The sequence below is a fragment of the Rhipicephalus sanguineus genome, chromosome 3 (assembly GCF_013339695.2).
Source record: "Rhipicephalus sanguineus isolate Rsan-2018 chromosome 3, BIME_Rsan_1.4, whole genome shotgun sequence".
NCBI classification, from domain to species: domain Eukaryota; kingdom Metazoa; phylum Arthropoda; class Arachnida; order Ixodida; family Ixodidae; genus Rhipicephalus; species Rhipicephalus sanguineus.
This window is the reverse complement of record NC_051178.1, coordinates 220776661-220799768: the sequence shown is the minus strand read 5'-3', so window position 1 is coordinate 220799768 and position 23108 is coordinate 220776661. Positions and strand designations below refer to the sequence as shown.

General features: G+C 49.0%; 1 protein-coding gene across 1 annotated transcript in view; it reads right to left on the bottom strand.

The window, feature by feature from the left end:
• The window catches only part of LOC119386311 (uncharacterized), a 51055-nt gene that overhangs the window by 7195 nt on the left and 20752 nt on the right, over positions 1-23108 (bottom strand). The window contains exons 2-3 of the mRNA XM_037653636.1: positions 6100-6894; positions 2285-2838 (exon numbers count right to left, since the gene is read on the bottom strand). Of these exons, the coding sequence (XP_037509564.1) occupies positions 2285-2838; positions 6100-6894 (1349 nt within the window). The remainder of the gene's footprint in view (positions 1-2284; positions 2839-6099; positions 6895-23108) is intronic.

The following is a 23108-nucleotide window of genomic DNA, read 5'->3' as shown; positions in this document are numbered from 1 at the left end:
GTGCTAATGTATGCATGAGCACAGGCGTCGGTTACCCATTACTAGAAAGCGCTCACCGTGCCGTTTCCCTCCTTAATTAGGGACGTTTTGAAGAAGAGCACATCGGGTACCAGTGATGATTATGAGCGTGTTGATGTCATCTTCACGCGGGATTCACGATTCGCTGTGTCCAAATATACGTTCACAGCTTCAGCTAACCAACGGTTCAATCATGATCGTGGGCGTTAGTCGCTGCGATGGAGACATGCCACTAGGCGTCAACATGGGTGCATCCACGTCAAACGATGCCATAGCTGCCATACACGAATAGATAGACATTGTACAAGCTCTCATATATCACAACACAATAAGCACTACTTCTGTGAAGACACGTCTCCCTTTCGCGTTATACCGATTCCTATGACGGAGGGATCAGCCATGTTTTTTGTCTTCGTGTTAGTTCACTATGAATTATCTAGAGCTTGCTTTTCCTCGTGATATCTGTCCATATAACCCAACAAGCAAGTCAGTTCTACATATTAATACAACGTCAATTAACCATAAAAGTGACGACGTCGCACCCTTTTTAGAACAATGCCAATTGAAATTTTCCCACATTATGTTGAAAGAAATTTGGGGTAGAAGTGATGAACCAACTTTATCTCTGAATGGCTACGATACATTCTACCTTACTCGGACACATAAGCGAGGAGGTGGGGTTGCTTTGCGCGTTGCGACAAAAAGAACTGCCACGTCGTCCCTCAATTCAATAAGCTAAGAGAGGACTATGATATACTTACAGTTCAATTTAAAGATGAGCTTATATCTGTATTACACCGATCGCCAAATGGCAGCATGGCAAGTCTGATGCAGCTTTACGAGATTTTTTGGAAGTATATGTGCACGTTGTCATAACTACCTCCTTATTTCTGCAGGAGATACCAATATTACCGCAGTAGAGGAAAACTGTGTCAATCGCGAGCTAAAGAACCATCGACTTTCTAGTGGACTCAATCTAGTTAGTGCGCCAACTCCACTTGCATGCTCCCGTGCGTCAGCACTCAATCTAGTGGTTACCAATATTGACACAGTAATTTACATCGTTGGTGCGTCTGATATTAGTGACCACTGTTTATGCATCTACAAGCGCCGTAGACTTGGAGATATACATCTCCAAGTCTTGAAGCTTTTACACTTCATATATCCAACCAAAACTGGTAATCATATTAAAAACAAAAATGCCAATACCGCATATGATGAGTCAATCTAGATTTTCAGCGCATCTACGCAAAACATTTTTTTCAAAACACTAAAATATGCAAAAAAGGAAATGAAGAAATTTTATTGCCAATGAAAATGCGTTGCATTGTTGCTGATAATTGTTTCTCACTCATTCCATTGTTTTTTAACTTTCTGTTTATATGCCTGATTAATAAGGCTGTTGATCTGCACTGCTGTAAAATCGACAAAGTGTACTTTTTGGGGCAGGATCTAGTCAAGCTGCTTATCAGCTTTTTTTCCCAGCCTCCCTCATCTTCTCGATGAGAAAGAAAATACCTATTCTTCTTCTTCTTCTTCTTCTTATTATTATTATTATTATTATTATTATTATTATTATTATTATTATTATTATTATTATTATTATTATTATTATTCTCAATACTCCTAAATCTTAGTTCAGTGGTATCTGAACACAAAATTATGCGAACACACTAAGTATATATTACATGTCTTCAAGCTCTGAACCCACAAACACATATACACACAAATAGAAATACCTGAATACAAAACACATGCGTTTGTTCGTATTACAACCTCTTGTAATGAAGTTGAGAGTATGACGGAAACCCGTCTGGCCGGGATGAAACATACTAGTTAAAGGGATCCGGACACCGACCAAATGATTTAAAAACGAATGTATTGACGTTTCGGCTCCCCCACGGGAACCATGTTCACAATAAAAGATCGGCACAGCAGTTCGCCTTTTTAAGCGCGGCGCATCACGTGACCAAGACACCTGGCGTACATCGGAGGAAGATTACCCTCGTTGCGATTAAGGGTGTGCGGCGTAGTTTGGATGAACAGGGACTCCAGGTAAAGGCGTGTAGCACGATTTTTTTCCTTGGCAATCACACGGGCGTCTTTCCAGCTGATAGCGTGTGACGTAGTTGCGCAGTGTTCGGCCACGGCATTGGACGCAACATGTTTATTCGTGACGTCATTCTTGTGCTGTTGAAGTCTCGTCTTGAAGTTGCCGGTTTCCCCCACGTAGACGTAAGGGCAGTCCGCACAGGGGATGACGTACACAACACCCGGGTACCTTTCCTTTTCAAGAGGGTCCTTCAAACGTACGAGTTCGTTCCGGAGCTTCCTGGACGGGACGTGCGCAGCCTGCACGTCATAAGACCGCAGAACTCGTGCAAGGGGCTCGCTTACTCCCGGAACGTACGGAATTGCGGCCCGTTTCTGTGTGGGTCCAGATTGGGCGGGCACTGCACGAGCCAACTGGCGCCCTACTGAGTCAATTAGGTACTCAGGGTAACCACACGCCATCAGCTCCTGCCGCACCAGTGCATTGTCACCCGCACGGTCTTCCCCTGTCGTGCATACCCTTTCCGCCCGACGAAGAAGAGAGCCGACAACGGACCTCTTTTGCGAAGCCGGGTGCACCGATCTGTAGTTGAGGTAGCGGCCAGTGTGAGTGGGCTTCCTAAACACCTTGAACGACAAGCCTGAGCCATCGCGTTTCACCAGGGCGTCCAAGAACGGTAGCTGGCCCTCAGACTCCGCTTCGACTGTGAACTGAATTGCTGGATGCATACTGTTGAGGTGAACCGTGAATAGGTCGAGGTTCTGCCGCTGCAAAACACTGAAGCAGTCGTCGACATACCTCAGAAAGCACTTCGGTTTCGGCGTAAACGAGGAAAGTGCCCGAGCTTCGATAGCCTCCACACTGTAAACAAAAAACGCCAGGCCTGCGCTGAAACCGCAGCACAGTCACAGCGAAAGCTGGAAGAGCGGCGTTTCTAGAGCCCGTTAAGCTCTCTTGGGGCTACAATACAAGTACACTAGAAAGGTACCCACTACGCTACAAATCATAATTTTTGTGAAGTTGGGAAGCACCCACTAAGCCATTATTCGTCATTCTATGGAGAAGCGAGGCACCAGCTACACGTCTGTAAGGCATTATGTGCACTTTGTTGACGTGACGACTGATGACGATGAAGAATTATGGCTCAGCACTTTGTAATGGGTTGGAATCTTTAAACGGCCCACCAGTTATGTAATTTGCATTGGGTGACGCCCGGTCGCTATTTCCCTCTCCCGTCATGCTGTATACGTTGACGTGGAAGAGAGATGGGGGGGGGGGGGCGAAGAACTTTATTGAGACCCCGAGGTAATGGATCATGCGCTTATGGGCTTCCTTGGCAACCAATGCAAGTGCACTTGCGAGGAACCCACTACGCTATAAATAATTGTAATTTTTTAGAAATAGGGCAGCAGGCACTGTGCCATTTTTTGTCATTCTACAGAGAGCGTTGGTACCTGCTAAACGCATGTAAGGGATTATGCGCACTTTGTTGATTCTGCGCCTGATGACGATGAAGAATTATGGCAGAGCCCTTTTGTAATGGGTTGGAAGCATTCAACAACCTACTCGTTGCGCAATTCGCAATTGTTTGACGCCTGGTTACAGAATTCGCGTTGTGCGACGCTTGGTGCTTATTTTAATCTTCTACCACGCTATATTGCATATGCTAATCTGGTTCCTTCCCGACATGAAGCCTGTATAGGACCTTTTTGCAAAGCAGTTTCAAGCACCGGCATGGCTCAGAGGTTGAATACTGGGCTCCCACGCAGAGGACCCAGGTTCGAACCTCGTTCCATCCTGGAATTTTTTCTTATTTAGTTTTTTTTCTTATTTCGAGCGATACTGGTTACGGACACCGGCGGCGGCGGCGGCGGCGGCGGCAGCGGCGGCGGCGGACAACTACGGCGCCAAAAACGGCCGGAGAAATGATCTCATAACAGCTTTCGCTGTAAAATTAGCCGAGATGGGAGCTTTTCCAGCATATGAGCCCCCAAAACACCCATGCCCCAATCATTTACTCCGTGGTAGCGGCGTGAAGTCGGCACATGTCGTCGTAAAACGCCCCTTGCTTAATGAGGGAGTTTATGAACGACATGACCTTGTTAAACTCCCCACGGAGTTTTAGGTCACGTGGTTAGAAACTCCGTATGGGAGGTTTAAAAAGTATTTTTGGTCGTGACGTGCGTGTCACGTGGCTAGAAACTCCCTATGGGAGTTTTAAAAACCATTTTTGGTCGTGACGTGCGTGCGTGTGTGACTGTGCGTTTGTGGGTCGCCGTGCGAGCACTTGTTGACAGTCAACGAAATTATCAGTGCAGCGAGGATTTGCAACGGCCGGTTGGTTTGTGTAGGCGTGTAGGACTATTTTCTCCACTGAACCGTTCTGGTCAGAGACAAGTTCAACTCGCGCCAGCGTCCGACCGCGAACACATCGAGCTGGCTGTCCCGTGTTATTCTCACGTCAAGAGGCAATGTCCATGCACACGAGTGCAAGCCTCCGACACGCCACGGATACCTCGCTTCAACGCGCCGAGTTACGAAGAAGTGCGAAGAATAATTTCATCTGCAACAAAAGTAAGCTGTTGCGATCGTCAGCGGGTTGTTTCTGGAGTTTCACCGGCTAAAACTTCGAAGCAGTAAAAAGTAGGCTTCGCCACGTCGTCGGCATCAAGCCGGCCGGCGGCCGGTGTGAGAGCTGCGCCAGCGACGCGCTCGCCCCGACCACCGGCAACGCTTGCTTCTCGGAGTGTCACCGAACCGATGTTTCAGCGGCTGCAACATCTAAGCGGTAAGAAGACTTCGCTACGTCGTCAGTACCAAGCCGGTGACGTAGCGAACTCGCACCGCCACACCGGTCGCCGTGGTGAGTTCTACGAGCTCGCACCGGCCACCGCTGAAGCAACGAATATGTTTCACAAAAAATAAAAGCTGCTGGAATGAATAAGCTTAAATTGTCTCTTTTGCGCCATGCAACCACCGCTGTCAAACGTCTAGTGAGAAGGCGAGCGCCGATACGAGACAGATCGAACCAACATGCGACCGCCGATGCACTGCGAGCAACAGGAACCGCGACTACGAGCCGTCTCGTTCGTTGTAAGTGCATCGCTCTAGCTTAACGCGGATAGCGGACTCGGATAGCGGCAGTGTGTGTGTAAAATAACGGCGACGAAAACTGTACAGCAGCAAGCATTTTGTGATCGCGAGCTGTCGTTCATCGCATGCGGCCGTGCCGTACTCCTGGGAGAGGCCTAGCGACGCCGTCGCGGTTCCTCGCCGGTGTTGCTCGTGAATGTGTGCCGCTGAAGCGTTCGTGCTCGGCCGCTCGTGTTTCGTGTACGATTATGTGCATTTTACAGACTCACGCCCAGTACTGCTAAGGCAGATACATCCCATACGACAGAGTGCCAGCTGATAATCAAAATTCGCTAATTAAAAAGGCGTTGAATGTAAGGCGGGTTTATAGTAAAAGATAGGTGTGCCTCAGTGGTATCTATAAGCCCACCGCAAATTTACACGTACGCCATGAATGTTTGTTGATTAATTACACGGAAAATAAGTGTTCCATCTGAGCTACATTGGAGGTCAAAATGTGGTGCCTATTTATACTCGGTGACCAAAGCTTGCTTGTGAAGCGCGGCTGGCGAGCGGTTGTCAGTGTGAGTGTTGTATTACTGTGTGAGTGTTGTGAGTGTTGTTGTGTGCATGTTTGTGTACGTGTGATCGAGTTTGCGTGTTTCGATGCTAATTTAATTAAAGATTCTCTGGTGCATGGTGCGACAGCGAAAAGCATTTTTTTTATGGTTATAAAAATTTACTCCCATACTTACCTGGAAAAGCTCCCCTATGGATGTAAACAAATACTCCCCTCAGTCCATCCAAAACCTCCGTCTTTAAGGGGGGTAAATTTTTTACTCCCCTGGACGGAGTATATAAAACCCCCATCGGGGCGTGCGCTAGAGGACAAGTCCATTTACTCCCATCTCGGCTAATTTTTGTTTACAGTGCATTGTTAGGTTAGCAACTGTCACCGAAATCGACGCCCCCATCGCCGCACCGTGTAACTGCCGGTAATACTTCTTCTGAAAGGTGAAGTAGGTGTTCGACAGGCAAAACTTGAGTAGCCTGCCTAGGTCGTGCACTTCGAGGGGAGATCGCTCAGGCAATGTCGGGTCCTTGTCGAGGGCGGCAACGCACACATCCACGGCCATGTCTATGGGTACACTCGTGAAAAGTGACACAACGTCGAAGGAAACCAAGACTTCGTCCGGATCGACTATTGTGTCTTTGACCTTTTCGATGAAGTCATACGTGTTGCGTATATAGGTAGCACCTTTGCCTACCAGGGGCGAGATGACCCTATGAAGAAAACCTGACAGCCTGTAGAGCGGGGAGCGAGTGAAGTCCACTATAGGGCGCAGGGGGATATCGGTCTTGTGTACCTTCGGTAGGCCGTATATAGCTGGAGCTGATCCATTGTGGCAAAGCAATTTATAATACAGCTGCTTGTGTTGAGGCGGCACCATGCGGAAGATGTCGGACAGAAGTTTTTGCAAGTCCCTTTGTAGCTTAGGTGTAGGGTCTCTTGCAGCCGGGGCGTATGTTTGTTTATCACTCAGAAGCAAGTGCATTTTTTCGATGTACTTGCTTTTGTCGAGAAGGACCGTAGCGTTACCCTTGTCGGCAGGAAGTATCACAATGTCATGATTCTCACGTAGCCTCTTGGCGGCATCACGCTCCTGCTGGGATAAGGGGGCTACCGTGGGTTGAGTGCGCAGCTTCGACAAGACGTTTACAACGCGTGTGCGAGCCTCATCACGGCGAGACTGGTCGACCAAACAGACAGCACGCTCAGCAGCACACCCAGCAGCAGCATACTTTACGAGGTTACTGTCGCTGATCGAGGTGCGCTCCTTTTGACTGATGATTCTCAGCTTGGAGATTACCTTTCGAACGTTGAAAATGCCCTCTTAAGATCGGAGTTTGTAGGACAAATCTGAATTGTCAAAAATTTTACCGGCGAGTGTATATCGGATTTTTTCGGATTTATCCGAAAACACGGAGCTCTAGCGATAAGCTGCGTGGTGGTCGCTAATGCGCATGCGCGGCTTGGCATGAAGTCGCGAGGTTATGCGAAGCATTCAGCAGCTGCGGCGTCGCTGGTTGCCATGGCTACAGCACGGCTGGATTTTCGTCAAACGCCCACGTTTGAACGTCGCCCGTCCCTCAGTACGCCTCCGCAAGGCATCATCAGCCAAAACCAGTCCAAGGGTGCTATGCAGGATGGCCGGAGCTTCTCGGGAACACGAGTTTGCTCCGAGCTTGCATTACTGCGGTCATGACAGGAAGACAATGCGGAGCGTGCGATAGCAGCGTTGACAAAAGCGGCTACAAGAACGAGCGCGGCGTCACAAACGCACGTGTGGAATATGCGGCGGTTTTCAAAGGAACACCGCGTGGGAACGCGTCAGCACCTCCACTCAGTCTACATTTCAACAGTGCAGCGACGTCAGGGTGATCATCGCGCTATATTTTTGCCCACTGAGCATGCGCCACCCACAGGCGTGTACGTGGGCGTTTTAACGCGATAGCGTTAGAGAGCTCGTGTCGCAGAAATTGCGGTATCGGCGTCGGTGATGGCGTCATTGTTTAATGAAATCAAGTGTTCGACGAAAACTCGTCTGGTCGGGAACAATCATGGTCAAAAGCTTTTGAAGTTTTTGGTCGCTGCACTAAATCAAATGGACGGAAGCGCTTTCACTGTCGCGAAAATATTGGGACCATGGGGCTGCCCATCACAGTTCCGAAAGGCAACGAAAGCGCTGTTGCGCTTTCTCAAGGATACCGGACTGATTGGCCGTTTGTGATGTCAAACGCGGAACTCTTACGTCGGCTGAAAGAGTGACTTTTCACTCCTCCTCCTCTCTAACTTTCCTTCCCCCTCCCCCAGTGCAGGGTAGCCTACCGGGCTCAGCCCTGGTTAACCTCCCCGCCTTTCTTTTATTCTTATTCTCTCTCTCTGGTCGGCGTCTTCTTACTTTTGACCACTGCGCCATTTGTTGTGAGCGAAAAATTGTCCGAGACCGAAAAATCGAGAAAGGTGCAAATAAAATAAAAAATAAAGATCTTCGGTCCCATCGAGATTTGATTTCATCTTTATGCAAGTTATTCGACGGTTGGCTCACGCATGCGTTACACTATTCTCGATATGCCATGCTTCAATCATCAGGAGCGTTTCTTCATTCCTATGTCGGTATAAAACTGCGCATTCATTGAATTTTGGCGTGCATTTACACTCTCGACAACGTAACGATAGATTAGAAGCTGAGCCTCTGGTTAGTGATCTTTTATATTCTACTAATATATGGTTAATGCAGCGGCCTGTCTGTCTTACGTAGAAGTGGCCGCAGCTGAAAGGGACCTTGTACACCACACTTGTACATCAATCAATGAATTGTCGGTGTGCTTTACGAAACAAATATCACTCCGCTTCTTGTCTTTTACCCGCTCATTCTTCCTCTGCACAGCGGAACAAATCTTACCTAGCTTATTGGCAGCCGTGAAAACAACATTAACGCCGTATCTACTTCCTACTTTATTCAGCGTGTGACTACGCGTATTTTAAGGCTCTGTTATACTCCGACGTCCGACGCGAGTGCCCGCGAGGACGTTGCGTTTCGTCACACCGAGCCGGCGACGCTACGCCAGGCGCCAGCAGCCGTCGGCCGTGTCGGCGGTCAGCCGACGCTGGACTATAGGGGGCTGTTTTTTGCTGACGTAGCGTCGCCGTGACGCGCGCACGCGCGCGTCGACGTTACGCTGGAGTATATCAGAGCATTTAGATGTATGGTATCCTCGTGATGCAGCGGCCACTGTCGCTGAACGTTTAAAGAAGTCCATTGTGTTAAGTCCGAGCATGGTTGCAGAAAGCGATAGGAAGAAACGTGTCGTAGGCACACCGTACATTCACTGCGTATCTCACAGGCTAAATAAAGCAGGAAGTAGATACGGCGTTAATGTTGTTTTCACCGCTGCCAATAAGCTAGGTAAGATTTGTGCCGCTGTGCAGAGGAAGAATGAGGGAGTAAAAGACAAGAAGCGGACTGATATTTGTTTCGTAAAACACACCAACAAATTCACTGATTGCCGTACAGGTGTGGTGTATAAGGTCCCTTTCAGCTGCGGCCGCTTGTACGTAGGACAGACGGGCCGATGCATTAACCAGAGATGGTTAGAACATAACAGATCGCTAACAGGAGGCTCACCTTCTAATCTATCTTTACATTGTCGAGATTGTAAGTGCACGCCAAAATTCGATGAATGCGCAGTGTTGTACGGGCACAGAAATGAAAAAACGCGCCTGATGATTGAAGCATGACATATGGAGAATAGTGGTAGCGCATAACATGAGCCAGCCGTCGATTAACTTGCATAAAGATGAAATCAAATGCCTTAACAGTTACCTTCCACGTAGACCGCCACGATTATACAGGATTATATACCATGATGATTCTACACGCGGCCTCGGCGATTAGCCCCTGCCACGGTGTTGTAAGGCGCTCGGCCGGAGCTAATCTCAGAGGCCACGGTGCTGATTATTCTAAAGGATACTTGGTGCAGACATTAAACTCATGAAAATGAATTTAAACAGCCCGTACCAAAAGAAATATTGTTAGTAAAACATTCTGACACATTTCTTGCATGGGTGTGCACTTAGTTGAACGACAAACAAGTGAAAGAATATGCTTCTGGCTTGATGACACCACCCAACTTTGTCGATCGCCCTTGTCGTGGCGCCGCGTTCCATCGTAACCAGTGGTACGCAGCTCGCGCTGAGGGATGGATTTGAGCTTTTCGTACTGTTAGCTCGTTCGAAAGGGGTTGTCGCCAGAGCTCTGAAAGATTTCTAGTTTCGCCAAACTCGGGTCATCCTGCATAGCACCTCAAGAGGCGTCACACAGATGTTTATTTTGGATATAACGCGCAATAGTGGTGCCGATACCGCCGCATGTCTCAAGACAAAACGCAAGCCGATGAACGCGTGCGTGCGACGTAGCACGCGATAGCTCTTTTGAGGACATGATCACTTTCGCGAGATATCGCGTCGTGTTGTACAGCGACTAATACATACACTGCACAGAGGTGAGCCCCTAGCGGCGCGGCAGCTCACCTTGAATCATTCTCGAGGCGCCGTGCGCCGGCTGCGTCTTTTAACGCGGTAGCGTTAGAGAGCTCGTGTCGCAGAAATTCCGCTGTCGGCGTCGGCACCGTTGGTTGTGAGCGGAAAATCATCCGTGAGCGAAAAATCGAGAAAGTAGCAAATAAAATAAACGATAAAATCTTCGGTCCCAATGAGGATCGAACCCGGGCCGTTCGCGTGGCAAGCAGCTGTCTTACCACAAAGCCACGATGTTGCTTGCAGCTGCTTCGGACAAAAACACTACATAAATGTCATGTAGTGAAAGGAGTCTCGACGCATTTTGTTCGGCAGGTGTCACGACGAAAACGAGCCCATACGGTAGGCGCATTCGCGAGGCCATCAAACTACGTCGAAAAACGCCGGGATAGTGCAGCCATCGCCGCTAAATACACACACGAACTTTCAAACAGCTCTAAAAATGGACAACTATGTCCATCTAGAGGAAAACATATCAAGCCAACGCAGCAAACGCTAGATAATGTGCTGCCATCTGTGAGGCATTGTGAGAAATATGTCTCGACTTTTCATGGCATCCGAGAGGGCCGGCGCGCGGCGTATATCTTGGAGGCCATGCGACTCTTGCTTTAGATCGAAAGCCTGTAAAATTCGCGCGCGTGCGTGCGTGCGTGTGTGTGTGTAACAATACACATTAATAAGTATGCACTTAGTGGTTGAAGTGCGCACTAGGGGCCGGATTTCGCTATCGCGTTCAACTCTTAAAGGCGAAGCTTAAGGGTCCCCCAATTTTTTGTTCACGGACGGGGCGAGTCGTCCGTGATTTTGCGAACGTGCATTCGTATGCTGAGTGTATGCTCGAGCATGTTACTTCAGCTCTTCGGCAAACCGAGGCACATATTTCCAAGCGGGAAATGCAGAAAAATCCGACGCCACGTGGCGCAAAGTATCGTTTGCTGCCACGGCAGTAGCGTTTGTTTACGTTTACGTTGCAGCTGTGTCAGCGTTCAATATTGCAATCTGCGGTCGCCTTCCGGCTGTCTCGGGATTGCAGCAAACGTGACCACGACGTTGTTTCCTGTCGCGACCGGAACTAGCTGGCTGACCTCTGGCTAGCTCTGGCTGCCAATGAACTGACAGAAGTCCGAAAATCGAAGCGTTAAAGATTCGCAGAAATTCCGGTGTTAGCGTCGTTGGTTGTGAGCGAGAAATGTTGTCCGTAACCGAAAGGTCGAGAAATATGCAAATAAAGTAAGTAATAAAATTCCTCGGTCCGGGTGAGAATCGAACACAGGCTTTCTGCGTGAACACAGGCTTTCTGCGTGTTCTACCAAAGAGCCACTCCATTGCTTGGAACTGCTTCCGGAGAAAAACACTATGTGAATATCATAGATTGGGAAGATGAGTCTGCTTCGCGCATGGAATATTGCGTGGCAGAAGCGTAGAATTGCGCCATGCATCAAAAATGTGAATTGAGCAACGATTGCGCGTTTTAAAGGGCCTCCCATTACAAAGCGCCCAGGTGTATATATCATCATCGGCAGTGTTACGATCGGCCCCGGTGCCGAAGAGGAAGGGCGTCCCCTGCTCTTCGAACAGGGCGCGGAAGGGCTGCTTGAATGCTGACAGCCGTTCAAACACTTGAATTGTCAGTACCGAGACGGCACGTGAGGCGCCATGCAGTCCGACATACCAAGGTTCGACGAGTCAACCGGAATGGTTTCCTGTCGCCAAGCCTTCCTTGAAGAGACAGCGGCGTCAGCGCGGATGACAACCAGACGCGCTTATTGAGCGGTGAGGTACATCGGAGCAGCGGACCTTTTGATACGCCCGGTTTTCCGAGCGCGTGAGCCATCGCCCTACGGCCTTCACATGGCAAGGAAGGACCCCCTTGGTGCCACAGGTGCAGAGTGCGGTGGGCACGCCCCAGTCGAGGACGTTGATCTGGGCGGGTGCGGGCAGCACCCTCATTAGTGCTATGTGTGACGTGATTGGGCCGTCCCAACTTGGAGCAATTCCCCCATCTAGGGGTCTGGGGTAAATAGGTCTTTTCAAATGAGCCCCAGCGGGCTCATTCAACGCGATATCTTCGTCATATGTAACAAGATATTCGTCATGTAAGGAAATGCTCGCGAGGTAGACAATGTAAATAAACCACGTTTAGTTTCCCTTCAGTCTCTCAATGCTGCCTCTGCGTCTTCCTGGCGAATCTCCGGTGTCTGAAAAGGCCAGTCGCAACAACTGGATGGCGGACGGTGGAATAAGATGGATAGACGGAAAGCGACATGGACCAGAGGCCAGCCTAAAGCCCTAGAACCTGGAATTCGGCGAGATCGATGCAGCGTACCATGAGCGCACAGTATGGGGTGAGTGCCTGGATTTGCGCTTTAGATGCATCGAGCCTTTTAGCCTAGACCTGTTAAGGATAGATAAAACTAGCAGCTGCCTAGAAACTGTGCTTGTTATGTCAGCACAGAGCATCACTCGGCGATGATCTGAGCATGTTAGGTTAAGCATGGTACCTCAGATTATTTGATAGAAGAAGATGAGGGTACGTTGCGGGAGTGTTTTGGGATCTTTGATACGGTAGAAGAGTAAAAGGGAAATAGGAAAAAATTCACAGCATATCCACGGGTGCATGATGAAGAGCTTGGGCGAAGCTCCTGAAGCAATCATGGTTACACCGTGAAATCTTCAGTGGTTTCGCCCAGCAGTAATCAAAGCGATAGCCCAGTACATCATCAAAGACGTGACAAACACTGTATATATTTATACAAGTAATTTTATTAATTGTAAGTGGTATCTAGACGTGGCTTCCTTTCCTCCTTCATTATAACGGCTTTATGGTCGGTGAAGTGATGGATCGGTGATGGGTCGTAGTGGGATGTTTGCAAAGACGAAGTAGTGGGCAGTTTGCAAAGGTGGCTTCCGTTCCCCCTTCATTATAACGGCTTTATGGTCGGTGAAGTAATGGATCGGTGATGGATCGTAGTGGGCAGTTTGCAAAGACGAAGTAGTGGGCAGTTTGCAAAGGAATCAGTGATGGGTCGTAGTGGGATGTTTGCAAAGACGAAGGAGTGGGCAGTTTGCAAAGGTGGTTACGCCGGACAACGGAGACGTGACAAGGTTAGACTAAGAGGAGCTTCGCCCCTAAAAGGTAGAGGTTGGCCACGTGGTGCTGCTTGTGTGGTTAAGCTTTTGGTCTCCGCTGTGCGATTCTCCAGGCTTCATTTTTTTCTAGACCCAGAATTGAAACACTGGCGGGTTTGTGTTTCGTCAGAGCTGAGCCAAAGCAAAGTAGTCGCCATGGACCTGATGAGGTTGACAGGGGATAGCCGGCTGATGTTGTCTTGGGAGCTTGACATAGAAGTCGACGACAATACGCCTGCATCAGAAATTCGTGAAAAAATAGTCGGGAGCAAGAATAGCGAGGAGGATATTGAGTACTTTGGGAATATAATCCTAAATGAACAGGAACAGAGAGAGAAAGAGAGAATAAGAAAAGAGCAGAGGAAGAGGAATGAGACAGGGCAAATAGAGAGGAAAAAAAAAACATGGCCGATCTCTCCGTCATAGGAATCGGTATAAGACGAAAGTGAAACGTGTCGACACAAAGTAGTGCTTATTGTGTAGTGGTATATGAGAGCTTGTACAATGTCTATTCCTGTTTGGCAGCTATAGCACCGATTGGCGTGGATGCACCCATGTTGACGCCTAGTTCGTAGTGGTTTTTAGCTTGAGCCGCAGACGCGTGCGTCCCGCTGGCCACTGTCTCGCACCACTAAGGCACGACATTCGCCCGTCGAAGTCGCGTCCTTTCGGCAACGCGTATAGCAGCAGTTTTGTTAGCCGGTGCTCTCGCAGTCAAAGTAGTCGGCGGCGGAGAAATCCCGTTGGTGCATGTGGAAGCTGCACTACTCCGATGAGCCGGCGCACGCTGACACGAAGCGAAAGGCAAAGAGCGTAACTGCGTCTAGGGTGCCTCGGAGACGCCAGCGCAGCCATGCAGTGTCCCTTGATGGTATCGAGACGCTTTAACCCGGACCTCCGATATCACGCGCAATCTCGGAGTAAGCGCTAGTAAGTGTCGATCGTGACGCATTACTTCCTTTTAGCTCTCACAGACGGCGGCACTGCCCCGCTCCTCCCCGCCTACATACACCGCCAGCGGAGAGCACCGTACGAGAGAGAATGTGTGAAAGATATAAGGCGCGTTCGTGACGCGTCCAGCATCTGCCTGGTAGCTTAGTTGGTTTAGCGTCGGGCGCTTACTGTCGCGACTGCGAAGTCGTGGGTTCGATTCCCAGTGGCGGATCTGTTTTTCGGTTTTTTAACACGAAAGTGTTTTATGCCGGGGTCCACCATGGCTCCACTAACGCATTTCCGTCACGGATATGACGTTGTAAAATATAAAGACTAACACAGGGCAAAGAAAAAGTTCCGTCACCCGGAGTCGAACTTACGACTCCTCGATCCCCAGCGCGCAACGCGAAACGATTCCGTCACAGGCGGCACGTTCTTCTTCATACTAACGGCGTGCTATTTATATACACCATTTGCCAGTGTCTGTACTAAGAGATTCGTGGTACATCAGCTTGTTTTCGTTATCACTTGCGAGATGGCGCGATGGGCTCGAAGAGCCTAGAGTTACTAGAAAAAATTCAAAGTAGCGCATCTGTTTGCCGCGCGCCGCCGCCGACGTGATCGGCTTACTCGCATCACGTGACCTCTCGCCGCTATATCCCTTCCAAGCGCTTTGGGTGCAGGCGCGTTGAAAGCAGAGCGCGATCTGACATTTAGCAGTACCACGGTCTCTAGAAGTACTTCGTCGCTTTTTTAAACGCGTCATGCAGATGCCAGAGAACAGGGGCGTAGCCAGAAATTTTTTTCGGGGGGGGGGGGGGGTTGTTCAACCATACTTTATGTATGTTCGTGCGTGCGTTTGTATGTGCGCGTGTATATATACGCAAGCAAAACTGAAAAATTTCGGGGGGTGGGGTTGAACCCCCAACCCGCTCCCCCCCTTGGCTACGCTCCTGCCAGAGAATAGCTCACCAGTAACCGAACGTTGCTGGTGAGCTACTTTGGGAATCTCTTATATTTTGCATTCCGTGTAGGAAACATTAACGTCAAAGAGCGTCGTTGTACATGGCTGCATAATTCTCCGCGGAATGAATTCGCCCCCCTCGAAGAACACTCCTTTCTGCAGTGAACTACACAAACTTTGCTGGAAAATACTTAATAAGAACTTGTTGGGCGAGTTGGTGAGTACTTAACATTTAGCGCTAAACCACGATGTTATGTTTGCTGGAAAAGCTCTCATGCAACAGGATACTTCACCTTTTCGGTCCGCTATGTTCAGCGATATTGAAAACTACATACTACATACCTTTCTATTTGCTCGGCTGTTTATATCTCGATCTGTTGAACAGATTGTGCATGCATTTCGAGTTGTAAGCGTATCACGCATGAGAGCGAAATCGAAGACTTCATAAAATAATAACTGTTTACTGTATACCTTGAAGGCAATTGTCGCATGATCATTTGCCACTGCGCAAAACTGAAGCGTGGAACTCTGTTGATAAACTTGGCATAAGGCGATGTTATTAAGCGTATTTTATTTTTTCAAAAAAAAGTTGCTAATGCGTCATTTCGCCGAGCGTACCCTTACATTACTGTTTAGAGGGTTAGAAATGGTCACAGCAAAAAAAAAAAAAAACAAGTCGGCTTATTCCACGCATTCAGGGAATCGATTTCATGCGAGCCCTAGATCTATATACATACTGTGTTGCAGTAGCATGCGCGTTAAAAATTTTCGGGATGTGCGATTTGTGATCAAATTAACATAAAGCACTGTGCCGTAGAAGTTTTAACAAGAGTGCATTACGAAAAAAAAGTTGAAATTAAAAGCAGTGCAGAAACCGAACCCCAGCTGTTTACGCGCTGGTAACGCCAAAAAAAAAAACTTTGTCGGAACACAGCAAAATATTTGCAAATGCACTGCAAAGTTGGGAATATTAAGGAGACAAAAAATAGGAAATGAAACAACTGAGTAGTGACGTCAATCGTTTTTGATGGCCTATTTTGTACGTATCTGTCAGGAAATGACAACGTATTCGCAAAATAAGATGCACCTTACCTACCGCACACCAATTCACCCGTGCGTTCGGCTGCTGGCGTTCCGAACCGAGACAAATACTTCACGCACAACTTCCACTTACCGTACACACACCACTTCTATTACAGATACCACCCAGCTGAACAGCAAGCATGGCGCGCAAGTAAGGTATGCGTGAGCGATCAGTCGAAGGACGCAATGCTGAATGTTCTCGATGCTCGATAATGTTCTCGAATGCGCTATGAAGTGAACCTGAACACCGACTGCAAAGCTAGCGCAAACAGTCAACATTCACCAAGTGTCGAAGTAAACGGCATCTCGCACGGTCATTACGCTAATGCAACTATGTCTACAGCTCCGGACCTTGCGAACACACCCGGCCGTGAAACAAAAAAAGAGACCGATGAAGCCACGAAGAGTTTGCTAGCACATGACAACATTCGCCGCACGTTTCATCAGCTAAACCGCTTACCGCGCAGTAGATTCATGACTGTCGATGAGTCGAAATTACTTCTGATATCCTTTTTAAGAAACACACACATTGCCGATATTGCAGTTACGCCGAGCGTAACACAGCATCGAGGCGAAAAGATCGGTCACTTCTCAACACACGCTACGAACGCGCCGGATGGTCCGGAAGGAAAATGGCCGCCGCCGCCCAATGTTGCCCGCGTGCAGCCTACCTTTGCGGTACTCTGAAATTTTTCAGTGACTCCACAGGTCGCCAACCCACGCGTCGCGATGAACGCGCGCGTCTACAGGGCGTGGTCGCTCGTGCGCGCGCGCTTATCTGTGATGGCGCTGGTTTGTACGTCTTCCGCTCTCACAGCAAGCTTGCGTTGAAGTTACGGAGATCACGAAGGTCATTTCGCTCACTGCAGCGGCCGCTTTTGCAAAAAGGAGAGCGCTGCTCACAAATAAGTTACAACTGTGACAGTTCGCGCTCATCCTGTGTATTGGCCGCGAGATCGAGCGGAGTCGCCGCCTGGCGGCTAGTGGCTGAAGCGCGCCTTTTGTGGATTGCTCCATGCGTCGTCTGCTAGCCGCGTTGTGTTTGCATGTGCGCGTACGTCATGCAGGGCCTCAAAAGGCGGTTTGTTCCGTTGCGATGGTGCAACTTTAACCGCTTGTACGTATGCCTAACACGATGTAAAGAAGCATTTGGCCTTGATCGGCTGTATATGTACTGTAATAAGATCAGGGAGTGCACTTGTCGAGAGTGCTGTGTGTGGTCGTCGTACCGTCCGTTCACGAGAGTCATATCAGTGTAGGTGCCGCTCTGTGGTTCAAGCGCATTGCAAAGTGCACTTGGCGTTGTCCTAAAGATGAGAAGTATTAAATCTCATGTGAATATAGCCTTTTAGCGGCTCGGTGGTTAAAAAAAAGGCTCTGATGCACTTGCGCGTTGTGGTTAGGTGTATAACTTCGGGACTGTCGATTATAGGTTATGCGACGGTGCTGGTCCCACTGCAGAGAAATATTTCTGTCAAGTCACGTCTGACACTTCGGTACTTAAATTGTCCCCTAAACAGAACAGAAAATGGAATGACACGGAAATCGCAAAACTGAGTTGCCTTGCGCAATTATAACTTGTGGCGAAATGTATACAAAGACACCCGTATGTTTGCGAGGTAGCTTATGCCTGTCAAATTTGCGCTTTGGCAAGTTCAGTGTCGGAAGTGCGTCAGGCCTCAATCTCTTCCGCGAAAACCCTTAAAAAAAAAGAGAGCGAGCGAGAAAAATATATTCATCAAGATCAGCAGTGGCGATAAACTCGCTCGCGCATTTTCATCGCTTATACGTGGCGAGTGAGGGCTCACAAAACGATACCCTTTACTATGTACCAGACCATGCATACACACTTGCCGCGTTTCGGTGCACGTACTTGCCCTGCGGAATACTGAGAACTGTTCTCGCGGCCGTGTAAACACAATGGAACATGCGCGAACTACAAAAGGGCTCGGGGACTCTCGTTTAAACAGACTCATAGCCAAGCGCGAACAGACTTTGCATTCACAGCGCAGACGGTACAAGAATGACAAAGAATAAATTCCATGAATTAATTTTCTTTTTTCTCGATTGATTCTCGCTTAATTTTCCTGCGGAAGTGTAGGAAAATCAAAGCACAGGGAAGCTTCCCCGAGCCTTCGCTTACTGCGACCGTCTTCACTCTCGTAGTGCACAGCAGCAACAAGCATATAAATGCACACATTAGCGAATTTATCGCTCACTACTCATCATCCTTTCTCGTCCGTGGACGCCTGAATGCACCGTCGTCGAAGTGCTTGCTGCACACCATCGCGTACTTGGAAGGCGTCCTGCCGTTACGAAGCCTAACGAGCCACAGTCAGTGACGTTCCGCGTCGGTGGGATAAAAATGGAAGCTTATATATCCCTGGCTCTGTGCAGTATGTGCGGCATTGTGGCATCGAACAAAACCTCACCATCGAAAACAGAGTTTTCTGCGCATACGGAACACAAAATCACGATGTGAAAACAGAAGCCATGTGCACTTCTACACACACCACACGAAACCAGTATCCACACTAGCGGGGTGACGGTGCTGCCACCTATAGGTCGATCTCGCCGCGAATACTTGTGCGTTCGTTTCGTGCGCCCTCCTTTGTATTTGACCAGCGCGCTTTAACTGTAGAGCTGTGGCAGTTGTTAATTCGCGCTCATCTTGCGTATGTTCGTTTCGTGCGTCCTTTCTGCTTGAGCAGCGCGTTGCAAGTTTCTAACTGCTTGCGGTTCTTCGCGTGACATTATAACTTGTTGCTATAGCATTCATTCCGTCGCCCTCGGGGCAAAACAATGCAAAACAAACGCTGAATTTAACTACGTCTGTGAAGACACGTTTTACATTCGGGTTATACCGATTCCTATGACAGAGGGATCAGCCATGTTTTTTTTCTTTCTCACCCGTTGGTGTCCATTTTATCAACGTCATATTATCAACGTCATATTTATCAACGGGGTAGGAGAGGAGAGGAGGGGGAGGAGGAAGCGCATGCGCAGTAGGGGTGGTCATGCCGCACACCGGATTGAATTGCGCCATAAGCTGCTTCGCATCTAAAAAAAAATCAACAGCATATCCACGGGGTGAATGATGATGATTGGGGCGAAGCTCCGGAGGAAATCATCGGTAAACCGTGAATACTACGAGCGAAAATGAAAGCGCGCCAACAGCGAGCGGATTTTATTACAGCGGTCCCCCTAGCGTACGTCGCCGCACTAAATCGAACGATTGCCTTCCACCAATGACACGCGCCATATGTGAATCTTCCGTGAATTCTGCCCAGTACATCATCAACGACGTGAGATCGGGCACGTTTATACTAAAGGGTCAATGAGAGTCATGGCGACTTGCAGCTCACTTTAATTTTACATGTACGCTCTGAATCTTTATTGTTTAATCACGCACAGAAGAAATCTCATACAGGCACTACCTTGGAGGTCAAAATCCAGTGCCTATATATACGGGGTGGTCAGTGAACGGTTGTGCAGCGCGAGCAGTCGGTTTTTTCAATCAAGAAACTCGCTAGCAGACGCTGCCTGCGTCGGCCTCGCGAGGGGAGAGAGGGGCACGTGAGCAGCGAGCGCCTCAGCGCCATCTAGGGATCCTTCTGACACTAGAGGTGGCTACGACAGCGTCATCTAGTGAACACTCCAAGAACTAGAGGTGGCTACCCACTACTACTACTACTACTACTACTACATACTACAGATGAGGGACAGACCCACACCCAAAGGAGCTTCGCCCCTAAAACAGGATGATGATGCAAGCATTAAACAAGGAGTGTGAACGATTGGAACGCGAGTGTGAAAGACTGGAAAGCGAGCGAGATAGAAAGCAGGGGAGTGGTCAATCTGTAGGTGTAGCGCACGAAAGGTACGAGGAACAGTCGAGTACGGGGCTGTTTAAAGTCAAAGAGAACGCTAGCACGTGTGAAGGTAGCAGCAGGTTCAAAATGAACTGAGGTTGGCAGCTGCGAAAGATGCTGTGCTGAGGAGTGGCTGCCGAAGGCCAGGATAAGTGCGACGAGGTGCTGTGTCAAGGGAATTCTAGTGAAACAGCTAAGACAGTGGTGGAAAATCTGGCACAAACAGGATGCGAGAGTATCCCAACGGTGGATCTTGCATGCGGTGTCCAAGGATATGTTGACCCACTAGGCAAGAACACTGCAGTAAGTATAAGAGATGGCGCCAATGTGGAGTGTAGAGAAGAGAGGGCAGTTCTGAGCTCTCAGGCATGTGAGCTAGGTTCATGTGAGTGTATCGCAACGGTGGATCTTCCACGCGGTGTCCAAAGATATGTCGACTCGCAAGGCAAGAATACCAGAGCAAGGTCAGGAGATGGCGCCAAAGTAGTGAACACAATGCAGTTGGAGACAGCTCCCAGGAATGCGAGCTAGGTTGTTTGGAAGACAACAGCTGTACTGTTGCCGGATGCGTTAAGCTGTCCGCCAGTCTGGAGAGTGAAGGAAAATATGATTTGTGTGTAAATCATTTTGACTGCGCTGGTGCGACAGCTAACGAAGGCAGTGAAAGTGCTGATGAGCAGGAGATGCGAGCGGGAGGCTCTAGAATGAGCCCCAAGAAGAGGCGTCGACGGAAGAGACTACGCATAGCCAGGAATGCGACCAAAGGCACGACGAGTTTGAAGAAAGGCTCTGACCGTTTGAGCGTGTTAAGGCTCAAAGTTGTTTGGAGACTCCGGAGCCGCCGGAAGAAAAGAAAAACTTGGACCATCTCCCCGAAGGGAACCCTGATGGGATGCGAAGCAGCAGCGGTGCACACGGCGTTGACCCGTTTGAAACGGGCGTCGACGCGGGTGCTGGACGAACGGTTTGAAGCGAAACTCGGTGTAGCGTTTACTCGAGTAAACGTTTGTTTGAAGCGCAAAGGCACGGGAGGCGGGTTGGGTTTCGCGTAAGTTTTATTAAAGCGTTTGGCAAGACTTCGTAGTCGTTGTTTCTTCAGAGTCGAGATACGGGCGCTGTACAGGAGCAGGCGCGCGTTTCGCCTTGAATACCACGGGTGAAGCGATGAGAAGTGACACGTTCAGAGGTGTTGCGAGCGGGCGGAGCCGCCGGCAGCTGCGGGCCCTACGGCGAGCATGCTGCGGGTGAGGGAGAGAGTGACGTCAGCGCGCAGCGGCTAGGAAAGCGTGCAAGGGGAGCGTGACGTCAACGCAAAGCCGTGGCGTGACCTACTTGGCAACGCTCCAACACGTACGGTGAGGGGAGCGCGTTGCGGCGCATTCGTACGGACGCATGTGACGTACGGCGTTACACACGTGAGTCAAAGAGCTGCTTCGCATCTAAAAAAAGTGTATTGCCCGCAAATTGCAGCCTGAGGGAAGGGGTCTCCTGTCGTTCTATCCACGGCGCGTTTGATGGGCAGCGGGAGTGCAAGGTTGGTGGTTCGCACGAAGTCGCCGAACGAGGGGAAGAACACAAGCCTCCAGCGAAAAGCTTGGTGGGATTCGGAGGCGAAGCGAATGGGTGTCGCGATTGTTGTAGTATCCGTCCGACAAGAAATGTCCACAGGGCGCGACCGCCGCGTGTACGCCTGAAAGGTAAAAGACAGGCGTCAAATTTCAGGAGAATGTCGCTACTAAATTTGTTTGCTTTGTTTTGAACATTTGTCTGGATCGTTTATTTTGCTTTTGGAATATTTTCTTTTGGTATCTCGGCTACCAGGTATAGCTTAAACTAATTGCTTCGAGGTTTCGTTCATTTATTAAGCGTTGTATGTTTTCTTTTGAAGATAAGTAGGGGTGTGCGAATATTCGAGTTTCGAATCCGAATCGAATAGTTCCTAATCGAATAATTCGATTCGACTTTCGAATAGCTAGTATTCGAAGTTTCGAATAATTCGACAAGACGAATATCTAAAACGCGACAAAGGCCAATGGTGCAACTTGGTTAGGGTAGGGTTGCTAAAACTAACGCTAACGTCATCGTTGGTTAAACGTTCACTGACATCCTGGTTCAAAAGTGAGCGCATGTTGATCCTAAAGGAGATTATGTCATTTCCGGACGTAGAAAAAAATTCACAGCATATCCACGGGTGAATGATGAAAAGCTTGGGCGAAGCCTCTGAAGCAATCATGGTTACACCGTGAAATCTTCAGTGGTTTCGCCCAGCAGTAATCAAAGCGATAGCCCAGTACATCATCAAAGACGTGACAAACACTGTATATATTTATACAAGAAATTTTATTAATCGTAAGTGTTAGCTAGACGTGGCGTCCGTTCCCCCTTCATTATGACGGCTTTATGGTCGGTGAAGTGATGGATCGATGATGGATCCTAGTGGGATGTTTGCTAAGACGAAGTAGTGGGCAGTTTGCAAAGGTGGCTTCCGTTCCCCCTTCATTATAACGGCTTTATGGTCGGTGAAGTAATAGATCGGTGATGGATCGTAGTGGGATGTTTGCAAGGACAAAGTAGTGGGCAGTTTGCAAATGTGGTTACGCCGGACAACGGACACGTGACAAGGTTAGACTAAGAGGAGCTTCGCCCCTAAAACTCATGAGAAAACTGTCCAGTCCTTCACAACTACGCTCCCGAAACGAAACGAAGGCACGGACTTCTTGCGGGGTTCGGTCGCATATGCCGCAAGCGCCTTAAAACAATCTGACTTTGGCCTGCGAAACCCTCGGTGATTGGCTTTGCACGTAAAAATTTGTTCACGCGGGACAGTCGCCACTGCCGCACCGCACCACTAGTTCAGAAACTCACTACCAGGTTAACCTCCCC